The sequence below is a fragment of the Diadema antillarum genome, unplaced genomic scaffold (genome assembly GCF_040938485.1).
Source record: "Diadema antillarum isolate AM-2024a unplaced genomic scaffold, OU_Dant_1.0 scf00000006, whole genome shotgun sequence".
Classification (NCBI taxonomy): Eukaryota; Metazoa; Echinodermata; class Echinoidea; order Diadematoida; family Diadematidae; genus Diadema; species Diadema antillarum.
In genome coordinates this window covers 4,399,855-4,412,968 of record NW_027270895.1, presented here as the reverse complement: position 1 = coordinate 4,412,968, position 13,114 = coordinate 4,399,855, and the positions used below count along the sequence as shown (strand labels likewise).

Genomic DNA, 13,114 nt, shown 5'->3' with positions numbered 1-13,114 from the left:
AATTGTCCACTGTCCTCTGTCGCTCAATATTTCTATGAGATAAACTTTAGTGGAATGATAAATATATTTGGATTTAAATTTCACATTTCATAATATGTTACAAAAACTAGATATTCTTTCACGAATTACGAGTAATCACACATTTTTGTAACATTCTTTCTGGTCTGAAACAAATACATTTATAGTAAAAGGGAAAAGTGCATACAATCACGTGATAATTGACCAATCAACTTCTTTGAAAAAAGCCGCCATCTTGACTCAATCTCTGTGATACTCAATGGACTTCGTGAAGAATATTTCATAAATTGAAAGATTTCCAATCTATCTTTCTTAATATTACGGTTGCTGTGGCGGTTAGAATCGCTTTCACCAGCCATGGCAACCCCTTCTGGAGGAAAAATTCGTTCTAAGCGCTCTCATAGCTCTCGGAAGCCATACGAACGCCCGAAACCAAAGGTAAGTTTTCGCGCACGCTGGGACCGCATACACTGCTACGTAACTTGCACGTAGAAGTCCGTCTTTCCACCACGTTCTCGTTGCTGTGACTGTCTGCGTAGTTAGGCGAATGTGAAATACGTGACATTAACATGTCTGGAGATGGCTGTTTCGAGACAGGCTATGAACACAGTGACATGAACGCATTTTGTGCGAGAACTTAACGCTGATTGTCGATATTAAGTCTGACATTACCACTTTATGAAAATTGTAGTGAACATGTTCACGATGTTTCTTTGATTAAAATGGTAAATGTTGGCAAAAGTCATTCCACCATACTGACTGGCTGGCACTGCACTGCCACTGCCACGCACTGGCACATGCATGCACGACGGCGACCCAGTCCAAACAAGCATGGCTCGATTGCTTTAGCAACCTTGACGGTCCTTGTGTCTCGCCTTGGCATGGTCATCCATCATCTGTTGCGATGTAGCATAAGGACTAATGCATGAAACTGGAAGCATAGCAAGCACAGGTCACCCTTGCAGTTGTGCGAAGGGTTGGCCTCTGTTTTGTTTCTGTAAATTTAAGTGTAACCAGTTAGATTCATCTGCTTGGATATGCAACAGCAATGTGTGTAATTTAGGCTCATGTACGGAGAGATGGTCAAAGCTCCAACGATGCATGCTTCCTGGTAGTAAGACAGAAACTTTCAGAACATTTTGAATGGTGTCTGGGTGCTAGTGTATGTATTGTAAATAGCCAACACTACCTCGTCAATTGATCTCCGAGTCCAGTCAACATACACAGGCTCACCTTAATTATTCAGTAACCTAAATCCCCCTGATTGCATCTGACTTCACAAGAACAGAAGTTATGTTTTAAATATCACTTTTTGTAGTGTTGAAAAATCTTGGATCACTTGAAATGCTGCTCTGCACACAACCAATCTGTACAATATGAACATGATGTACAGTATGAACATGTTCAGCGGGCAGAGCAAGCACATACAGCAAAGAATGGCTCGTTTGATCAGAATGTTTTTAGTGATCCAATAGTTTTTTCAGTGGTGTGTTTGAAAAGCAAAATTTGTTTTTCCCTCTTCCTCAGCAAAGTCCTGCGGTATACAAAGCAGTTGCGTGTATGTGTGTGTGCGTCCCTTTAATATATTTTTCTCTTTTCTATCTTCTGTTCTTTGTCTTTGATTTCCAGATATTTAATCTTAACTTTCCCTTTCCTTCCTTTTATAAATCCTTTGTGAATTTCCTGTCTAACTGTTCTCAATTTTTGTTCAATCGTATTTTCTGCCCATCACTTTGCTCTTTGTTTCCTTCAGGTGTCTTTCCCTCCGTCTACAATTGTACTTTTCCTCTCTTTCCTCTCCAATATCTTATGTTCCTTCTTATGTAGACCAAACATTTCCTTTGTTTACTTTTCAACCTGTAGCAGGTATCTTATTCTCTTTCCTCCCTATTCATCTCTCCTTTCATCTACTGTAGATATCTAGGCCTACCTCTAAACTAACCTAGTTTTGACTCATCTCTCATTGTAAAATTCTATTTCTGTCGGCTTTTTTGGTTTAAATCTTTAATTTTTTTAAATCTATCTCCCTCTTTCTTTTCTATATGTACGTCTATTAAATGTTAGTTTCTCTTCTTTCTTTCCTTCTACTATATTTCTTAATTTTAAGAATTTCTTAATTATATTAAGAATTTTTTTTTTTCAATTTGATAAATCTTTTCTCTCCAGGTTTGTCTTTTTCTTATCTTTTCATTCATTTTCTCCCCCCCCCCCTTCCTTCTTCATATTTCACTTTTGTCGTATTGTCACATTTTTCACAGTCTTTAATATTTCATTCAAACACACACCCTCACACACAGACACACACACAACACAAATAACAGCACCAAACCTCAATCAATCGCTACCACAAGACTCGATACAAGCTGAGAGAAAGGCAGAAAAACAACTTTATCTTTTTTAAAGATACCATAGAAATTAGAAGAACTTGCTGTGATCTTTTGTTTTACGTTCAGATCAATCGCTACAAGAGTAGGGTGTCTGGAGCATTTTTGTAACTTTTGAAATTCTGTGAGAAACGAATTGTGAATTATTTCATATGAAAGAGAATTACATCATTAAGACATATTTCAAATTTCATGGCGAAATGATGTTTCTATCTTGAGAAATTTAACTTTGAAATCACAGCAATATCACCCCCTTTTTTTACGAGCACGCATGAAAATGTGACCCAAATCATGTTTGCAAACAACGCCGAAAAGCTGCATTCGCGTGTGGATCCCCAGCGATCAGATAATGAGCGTACAGTGGTTAGAAAATACGCGTAAACAAGCGCAGAAGCCACTCCCCCTATGTGTTGTCATACCCTGTGTGCGCTGCGTGCGTACGTACGTGCTCGGTATTCAGTTTACATTCGATTCACATGTACCGTATTGAGCGCCCTACAACACGTACGAACCCCGCGTATGTATGCAGGCGCAGCTAGCTAGCAACAGCTAGGCAGCCTCGCCGGTAAAATTCGGGGAGCCGAGCGGCCGGAGAGCATCGTGATCGTAGGCCAGGGCAGCCGGCATGGCGAGCATGGTTCGAAGAAATATGCAGTCGATTGTCGAGAGCAGGTGCACGCAGCTCGCGTGAAATGTACAAGCTACAACCTCTACAGTCACAGGCTTGGAATTGATGCCACATTACCACTATTCGTACATGCAAAAATGGCCAAATAAGAGTCTTCCGAAATCTTTTCCATGCCCTTCTTGTCGATCGGGCGTTCGTAATACACCGCTGCCGCTACCACCACAGTATAAACGTTAGTTAAGGCCTATTTCGTTCGCACTTGGCTAAGCGGACATGATTGTAGTCACAACCAACTTCTCGGCTTAGTGCCAGTGACTCGAGCATTGCGAGTGCACTTTCGAAATATAAATGAACAACGATAAGATCATAACCAATCCACAAGTAAACTTATAATAGTAGACAGAAATTTAGTAGAGTCTGGTTGTTTTGCAAGACGTACGTGATTTGTGAGCGTGACTGTATCCGATATGTACAGTACAGAGTGCATGCTATGTGTGATGCGTGTTGTAGGAGCTATCGCAAGCGACAGCCCAGTTTCCTGCCTCGTGATATGCACATCATACACAACACATACACACACGTAGTGACACACACACACAGAGGTAGCTCTTTGCTGGCAGCATCTGGCGCGCTGCATGCACACGCGATCCATCCCCATACTCCGCAGAGGCCATGTGGTTTTATGACGGCGATGCGTAATCTAATTTACATATGCATTAGCCCCTTCGCGCGAAGTTACTATGGATTCTTGCATACGAAGCCCCGCCTAAAACGTTCGCTGTGACCAAAAAATTATTGCAAGGGGTATCTTCAAGGCGATATCCCCACACCTAGGCGAGGAGCTAGCGAAAAACTAGCGGCACCATCGGATTCAGCATGTCCTCAACTACTAGTATGTCTCCCGGCGATACAAATACCGAAGCAGACGCTGAGATATGGGGATAGATGTGCTTCTATCGATTTTTACATCAATTTATCGTCGGATTCATGTACTGCCGTTCTGATAGGATATGGAGAAAAACTTCCTCTTTCATATGATACCAAATTTGTCAGGATTCGTTAATGGCATGGTCTGGGGATTTGGCAATAAAGGCGAAATTTGGCTCAAAAATGCTGGGTCAAAACAGCGTAGGCGCGCGGCTCCATTGCATTCTATGGGACTTGCGTGTTATAAGATAGGGGCGCGTTTTGGTCGAGGGTTCGCAGTGCGCGATCAGACACCCTAACAAGAGACTTTTCAAGACACAATACATATCCTCACATCACACATTCAGAATTTAGTTTTCTCTTTTGTATATCAAATGTGTAAGTGTAAACATTTTGTTGTTAGTGGTCCATAAACTGGCCATAGACTACATGCGAATGAATGTTGTGATCTTACATTGTTCGCATCCAAGCGCAACATTCGGAGGTCGAGCAAGGTCACATTTCGGTGTTGTGCACTTCCTTTGGTTATGCAGTCACAGTGCAGCAGGCATACAAAGATATACACATGCAGAGCATAGTATACCAAAATCGCATCTAATATTTCCCTTTTTTTCATGACCAAAATAGCATTTCCGCACAATAGAAATGTATTTTCTGAACTTAGAATAGATTCCTTTTCCCCCAACATGTAACAATTGTAGGAAAATCTATGAAACTATGATGGTTTATAGAGATATACAGATACAATGTAGTGCTTGATGCTTTTCGCGTACGACTGAGTAGAGATTATGTTGTGCACCGGCGCGGAGTTTAATATCAACACATTATTGTGGAAATGAAATAGTGCCACTGCCATTGGAGTTTTTACAATATTGCGTTGATATTCGAAGCAAGAATAACACAACAAGCCACCATGTACAGTGTACCATGGTCCTGCCCGTCTCATATGAATGTAGAGTCTAATGTTACACATGCAATGCCGATTAATGCATGTTGGGTCCATGACCATTTGTGTGTTATAGGCTTACATTGGGTATTTACATATAGGTTTTTTTTTAGTTGTTCATTGGTGTTAGAACGAAATTAATTGAGGTATGGTGTTCATGCAAAATATACCATGGCAAAAAGTAAGGTCCAAAATGCATTTGTGTACCGGTAAGTTCTTACAAAAAAAGAAAATCCCCCACTTCAGTATTGAATGGCAGTGCAACAAATAAAAAGTGGATAGGATGAGGATGAAGCAAAGATGTGAGTAGTTTATAGCAGGGTGCTACAAAATTTCTTATTGCCACTTACTCTGTCGGGCAACAAATTTTCAAATCGTTGCAAAACACTTGCCTGAGTATGAATTTTACTTGTCTGAAAAAGGAAGTCCAAATTATTGGAAAGATATAGAAAATTATTTGTAAGTCAGGGGTTTGATAAAACACAATCATTTGAATAAACAGCACACACCCTTTAATAAAGTACCACATTGGAGTTACAAACTTGGTTCGATCAAGTGTTGGTGTTGCATTCCATTGGGGCTTCTTCACATACGTGTTGAACAGCTGCTGTCTAAAATCAAAGTGCATTGCATCACTACACAGTTGTTATATTCAGGCTTCGGTGTGGTTGACTTCATGGGTTTGAAGGGGGAAAAGTGGAAAAAAAAAAGTTCGCGTCAAAACTTTTGCTTGCTCAATTCTCAGTATCACCAGTACCTAGGTGCTGTGACGTGAGCAGCTTTTCAGATGCATTGTGGGATAGCTCAGGGGACAAACTTGTCCTGGTTTTGGCTGCGTATGCACTCGGGTCACATTCCGTCTTTATCCAGGGGTATATTTTTCGTTGAAGATTTCTTCACTTTCCATCATGCGGGTGACCAGCACATTGAAGCCTTGCAGGAGTGAACCATGACTCCAAAGACCGCAAATCAGTAAAATTTTGATATTCAAATTCTGTTGTACACTTGTTGTAGTTGAATTCTAACCAAAGAAAAAAGCAGCAACAAAGGAAAAGCAGACAAAAATTGCATTGAATCACATGGGAACTATTGGCACCCGCAAGACAACCAGAAGGGACAATGCTCCGGAGGAATCCCACAGTGCATCTGTCACAGGGCTCTGCTGCGTGCGCAAATTTTTATTTTATTCATTTGTTTATTATCGATTTTTTTTTTGCGCATTGGCTATACCAAGATTTTGTGCAGGCATTTTTCTTGTTGTTCCAGAACACTTCCCCAACTTTGATTCTCACTTGCCCCGAGCAATCAGGCAAGCGATTATGTAGCGCCTTGCTAATATAGTAATTTTGTTGTTTTGAGTTTGATATTTTTAGATTATCTTAGATAAAATTGCATCAGCATGAAATAAATAATTCATTTGCTGTTTGGCATAAGTACCTACTGTAACTTATAACTGTAGGGACTGTATGCATAGCAGCCCTCTAGGCAAATGGAAGTGTGGATTATATTCTCACTTTAGGCAAGCAATGTGAGACGAATGTCAATATACATCGTACTCTGCCAATATTAGGTTTATAGGTAAGAATGTTTGAAAAAAAAAACAACAACAACATGTAATTGTATAATTTGGTTTGCAGTATTAGCTTTCAGGCTCTCCATGACAATGCACTATTGTGGTTTAATATATCAGGGATACCACATGATCACCCAGAAGTGACAGTAATGATGAGCCTGGATGATCGAGTTATATGTACACTGTAGCATAATGATGTCATAATAGAAAACCCGACAGGCTTGCTACTTGGATTCCCTGTAACATCCCATTTGTAAACAGGAAGTATTTGTCCTGTCCCATTCTCACAAGGTTTGTTTGATTCAAAGGAAAACTTGTCTAGTTATTGCATACAACGGGTGTACATGTATGCTCTAGACACCTTTTAATGAAACCAAATTTCTGCATGTAGAACATTAATGTATGCAGAGAGAATTTTATCCAATTATAGGGAGTACACTGTACAAATTTCTGATGACATGTCCAGTTAATATACATGTTGTACTTTCATGTGTAATCCATGATTATATATATGTACAAATCTTTATGTGCACATAATGGAATCATAAGCATACACACTGTAACAATTTACACTTTCGAGTGTACCAGTAAAAAAGGTGTGTGTGTTTTGTTTTGTTTGTTTGTTTGTTTTTTTTTTGGCGCAGTGTTGTGTTGTGTGTTTGCATGCTTTTTGTTTTATTTCAACATTCTCTGTTGTAATGCTTGCTAAGCCTTCCAATTGCAGGGTATCACAGCTGTAGGTGTTATGGTATTGCTGCCTCCAGATCCAGAGGACCGACCTGGGTTTGATTCCCAAGTCTAACTAAGTAATGTGTGTAATCTTACCGTCCCCTCTAGTAAGAGGCTAAGCACTTTGTCCCTCGGATAGGGCATACAAAAATGGAGGTCCCATGTGTGAGCGAGCCACAACTCGTGCACATAAAAGATCCCGCTTCATTCATTCATCGCAAAGTGCAGGTTGCAATAACCCAATGAAATGGGCCCACCCTGCATCAAAATGGACCCCATCCGGCATGGAAGACCAGCTAGTGCAGCTGAATATGGACTATCCAGCCATCTTCTCAGACGCAAACTGAGACAAACAAAACAAATAAAACAGGGTTTGGCTGTTACATAACCAGTGCTTTTCATCTGTCCCTGCCGCATGTACCCATACCATCTCATCATATTAGCTTGATCTCTTTCCCTTGTAGCAGACAAAAGAAGGGGATGTTGACTGAAATTAGCGCCCTGTTTCCTTATTGTCAATATTTGCAAGAAGGGTGGTAGTTTTGGCACTTACATTGTATGGACGCGGAAGTTAGTAAGCATCACATCAGAAAGCGTGACCTGATGTGACCTTCAGCATGTCAGGCGATCTACGTTACATATGTACGTGTATATGAAGGAGGAAAAAAAGTAGAAATAAGCGCCCTCTTGTGGTCAAGTGCATACATGTATTTGCAATCCCCAGAATTCTCACCTGCTTGAGTGTTTGTTTTGCATAGAATTTGAGATAAAGTTAGTGCAATATTTAGAACATAATTGTACCATACTGATATGGTCATGCTCTATTTTCTGTTGTCATATTTGTACATCAGCTATGCATGCAAGTTTCCATTGCATACTTTATCAATAATAATCTTGAGCATGCATCCAGAATTTTCTCACAGTAGGTTGAAGGTCACAGAGCATTTCAGACACTTTTTGTCTTTTTGATCATGTATCCAGTGCACTGTACATGTACATGATATAAGATTGTTCCAGACATTTGATTATGCTTCTGCAGCAAGTGTCCTGTTGCTACAGTACATTACTGTCTTGTTTAGTTAGAACTGGTAAACTGCTGAAGTTAGAGCAATGTAGGTTATACAATGTACATGTGTACCATGCGTGTGGACAGGGGTGTATTGCGCCACAGTTTCGTGCATTATATATAACCAGATATTTAACCAGATCCCTTTTTCTTTTCTTTTCTTTTTTTTTTGGGGGGGGGGATTTCCAGTAAAATAGTTTGGTAATAGTTGTACCTCCTCCATCAGAAGTATTACTGGAGTTCTGTTACCACTTGTATGAAAACTAGAAGCTTCAATATGCCTTGAGTTGCTACAGCAATACAGTAGTCTGCAGAATATGGGACTTTGACTTTCATCCTTCTTTATTCTTTGTATTGACTGCTGACCTAGAGTACTTAGTTACAACTTTAATACTTTTGCACTTCAGAAAAGCTGTAGACTTCTTATTTCATTTTCTTATAAACTACATGTAAGACAAAAAGGAAAACATTCTCCTTTTTGTCTGAGTTTGATAGAAAGTGAAATAAGAAGTCTCCAATCCTTCTGAAGTGCAGTAGTAAGTTGCAAAGTTCTCTAGGTCAGCAGTCTCAGTTGTCAGATCAAGAATGTGCCAGTAGTATGTCATGTTCATCAAGGTACATATTATTAGGTAGACCATTTTTTTTTTTTTTTTTTTTTTTTTGCTTTTATTAAGAAGTCTACATGTACATACTCTGGAATAAATTACAACTCTGCCTCGATGTTTGAAGTAGAAGGCTAATATCAGACTGACCTCATTTTTTCATATCTTTTTTTTTTAGTAGTCTTTTCCTCTTAGTGATCAAAATTTTCTGTTTATCATCTATTAAAAATTAACCACATGAATGCAGTAATATCACTTTACAAATGATGTCCTTTGTTCATATGAGGACACTTTTGTTGGTATGGTAACAGCTACATTGTACCAGATCATGTGACTTCAGAATGAAAAAGAGTTGGGGCTCCTTGTAGGGTTATAACATGAATGCAATATTAGTAACATTTGTAAAGTTATGCCCTTTGTTTATATGAGGACTTTTATGTCAGTTTGGTAACAACTACCAGATCATGTGGCTTCCGAATAAAAAAGAATCTGGGCTTCTTGTAGTGTTTGAAATACAGCCTGTACATGTACTCTACATGAGAATGTTATTGAGTGTGTATATGTACAGTGTACATGTATGTGTGGGGGGCACAACACTGATGCATACTGTCATTCGTACAGTATACACTGTACCTCCTTATGCCTAACAATATCTTCATGTTGAGAACAGTATACACTACCGTGCTGTTATATAGTTGGTACATACAATGTGTACCTGTGGCACAACTATGAAATGGGGCATTAACAAAGGTCAACTTGGGTCACAGGTTACATTGTACTGACCATGTTTCCTGCTATATTCCTGGATCTACTGTACAAGCGGAAATTTTCGTGCTGTTGAAATTTTCGCGCATTTCGCACAATCAGAAACTAGCGCGAAAATAAAAGCATGTGAATATTTCTGCTTGCCATAAGTTTCTGTAGTTGATGTCTTGATATCGCGGAATTACAAAAAACACGCGAAACTCTTCTTATCCGGCCGAGCGCGAAAAATTAGTTCAGCGAAAATATCCACTTTTACAGTATCTGAAACCTTGTTTCTTTGTGCGAAGCTGCTAAGATTCTTCTGTTTATTTTCTCATTGTATTGTTGGTTTCTTCTCTTTTTTTTGTAGGGGGGGGGGTTGGACATGAAGTGGAGGGAGGGTCGTATTACATGAAAATGGTCGCCAACATGATGCAAATACAAATGTATGCGCAAGAACCACACTCTGCATAGGCCTCGTGATTTTTCTCTTTGATCATTATGCTCAAGTTGATATCAATGTGTACAAGTATGTAGTTCTTGTGTGGGGCTCTGTACTATTGTATTTCACGGCGGGATCATGCAGTACATGCATACAGCCTGTGGTAGTGCCAAGTTCATTCACTTTGTGTATGTGCATAGATCTGTGTTTGATAAAAGAACTATTTGCCATGTGAAAAGAAGTCAGTTAAATGAGGGACTTGAATTGTTCCAAATTCACTGATAGTGGAAGCTGCTAATAGTACGCTGCACTGTGTTTGCATAACTTCTCGCCACAGAGACAAGAAACGCCCACTGGAGAGTAACAATTGTGTAGAAATAATTACTGTGTATACATTTTGCACTGCATGCATCAGGTGTGGAACACATAATTCGACACTCTGCAAGTGACCTTTCGTGACCTGGGTCATGTGATAATGCTGTATCTTAATCTCAAAACGCACTACATGTATGTCCTCTGATTGACTCTGCCTGAGGCTGTAAGAAATTGTGCGCAAACCTTTGTCAGTGTTGCAGCGGAGGTGAATGCATGCATTATGTATGAGCAGCAGAGTGCATTACACTGTACAGTACAAGTCATGCATCTGACAATGTTATTGTAAACTATGTACCCGTAGGCAGTATGAAGTTACCAGTGAAGCAGTGCTTGAGCAGCATTAGTTACTACACTGTGCCCACATTAGCACTGGATTCAGACTACGGTATGTCCTTCCCTCTCGAGTTACATGTACTCTTGGGTTTTCGCAGAAGTGAACTGAATAATGTTAGATTTCTTCTTTTGCTTTCAATGTGAATGGAGAATAAAATCTGCAGCCAACAGTTACAGCAGTTATATGTGTTGATGTGTGCTATTCTCACAGCAAAAGAATACAAAAACATGTGAGGCATTGTAGGTTCATGATGTTAAATCCTTTGTTTTGGAATATTATAGTGAGGTTACATATCACCTTACCATGTTGATATAGAGGCTTCTTTTCTAACACTTGAATAAAAAAAGAATTGGATATCAATTCAAAGTAGTCACTCATCTACATGTAGCTCCGAACTCTGACCAGCCAAAGTTGATACAGTGCATTTATACTGTAAGGTGTTGTTTGACTGGTGATTTAAACTGACCATTTTTATCCTGCATCCAATCACAGAAATGCTTATTTGAAATACATGGTATGTATCTTTTATGCATCTAACTCTGGAAATACAATGCATTTTTTTGTCAGCTTCGCCATGCTTGTACTATGGAATTACTGTATGTATTCATTGTTTGGCAGTTGTGGTGTAGTCATTCATGCGTAGGCCAATGAAGTACGTATACACATGTGTATATATGTCATGTCTGTACAGCTGTAAAATTGCATGTGCTTATTATAAGTTTTGTTTTGTTTTCATACAGTCGCTTCTCGCAAGGGTGTCAGATACTGTAAAAGACTTTATAACCCCGTCATGGCTGAACAACCTGTGGACTAACCCAAATGACGATGACGGAGAGGGAAGTTCCCGATCCTCTACCCCGGAACCGCCGGCCAGTAGCAACGTAGTCGCGAGCACGCCGGGCTTCATGCCCCCGGCGGTTGCCACGAGCACTCCCGACGTCAACACCGGGCGCGGGAAGGAGGCCCTCGCAGTTCCCAGCCAGACGGAGGTGGAAACCACACCCATCGTGCAATCACAGGGGGACGTTGTGCAAGAGAGGGATGATGATGTTATGATCATTGAGGAGGATATCCCTAGTACCAGCAGGGGGATCAGGCACACGCCCTTACCTTTCAGGAACTATGCCAATCCTATAGGGACGTCCACACCAAATGAAGAAATACAAGCTTTGGCTGCTCGGAAGCCCATTCTAGATAAAGGTAAGGCAAATTTTAGAGGAATTTTAAAAAAAAAAGAACAAGTTACAATGAAAAGAAGATTGGAAAAACTGAAAAGGTAGTTAGATAACGAAAGCTCTTTTATTAATCATTTACTACTGGATCACATGAAGAATTGTTGCCTTAAAGATAACATATTAAGAAGAATGGCAACTAAAGATTCAAAGTGAAGAAGATACAAGGAAATTGTGAGGTGTCCTTTCATCCATAAGTTATTGGGTTTTCTTTGTTATTATTTTTCTGTATTTGGGACCGCATTGTAGTGCCCAATTCTTGCAATGGATTTTTTTTTAATGTGGACACCATGAAGAAAAAGGAACTCTTATGCATATGCACATGTCCTATGAAAAAAGAAAAAAAAAGATCTGTAAAGAAAAGTCTGTCTGAAAAGGATTCCACAAATGCTGTTATAAGAGGAGGAGTATGTTGGTTACATGTGTCATTTGCTGAGACAAGCATGTCATTGAAACCTCTTTTTAACATTTCATCTTGTTAAAACATGAAACAGACAGATGCTCCTGCAAAGAAGTGAAGCATTCAACATGTCTGCTGAATTTTTCCCTGCTTGGGTCAGAGTGTAATCTACTAGGCTTGAATTCTAATCCCCAATTTCCTGATTTCAATTTCGAGAGTGCAGCAAAAATGCAGTAAATCACAGGGAGACATAATTCCAAGACATACATCTCTACTGCATTAAATGAGAGTAGAGCAATAGCTTGTGCATGCAAGTTTTAAAGTGTGTTTCATGGTGTATGTGTGCGGGAGGACATTTCTGGGACGAAGAATATGTTCGACTGAAGATAGCCAGTTTATTTTTCTCCTACAGAATGCAAAATGGTATTCTTGAGTTTGTCAAACAATTGGTTTAAATCCTATTTTGTCAGACGGCTGAAGACTGTGATTGTGGGTTGCACAGGAAATAGAGCCATGTAAGAGTGTCTGGGTGACGGGTGTGTGTGGGGAGGGGGAAGGAGACAGAAAGAGCGCAACATGAATGCCTATGACTTTATTGGAGGATGCTACAAAACCCACTAGTCCACTTGCCCTTAGCAACTAAAACTCCCCATTGGGCAAAGAGTGTGAATGCACTACTGTTTGCTTGCCAGCTGAGGGGTAGAGACATTGTGT

The 13,114-nt window shown here is 39.8% G+C and overlaps 1 protein-coding gene across 1 annotated transcript in view; it reads left to right on the top strand.

The window, feature by feature from the left end:
- The first annotated feature begins 257 nt into the window (after positions 1 to 257).
- Positions 258 to 13,114, top strand: part of LOC139715896 (uncharacterized) — a 50,775-nt gene continuing 37,918 nt past the window's right edge. Inside the window, exons 1-2 of the mRNA XM_071627452.1 lie at positions 258 to 456; positions 11,509 to 11,968. Coding sequence (XP_071483553.1) covers positions 376 to 456; positions 11,509 to 11,968 — 541 coding nt within the window. The 5' untranslated portion in view covers positions 258 to 375. The remainder of the gene's footprint in view (positions 457 to 11,508; positions 11,969 to 13,114) is intronic.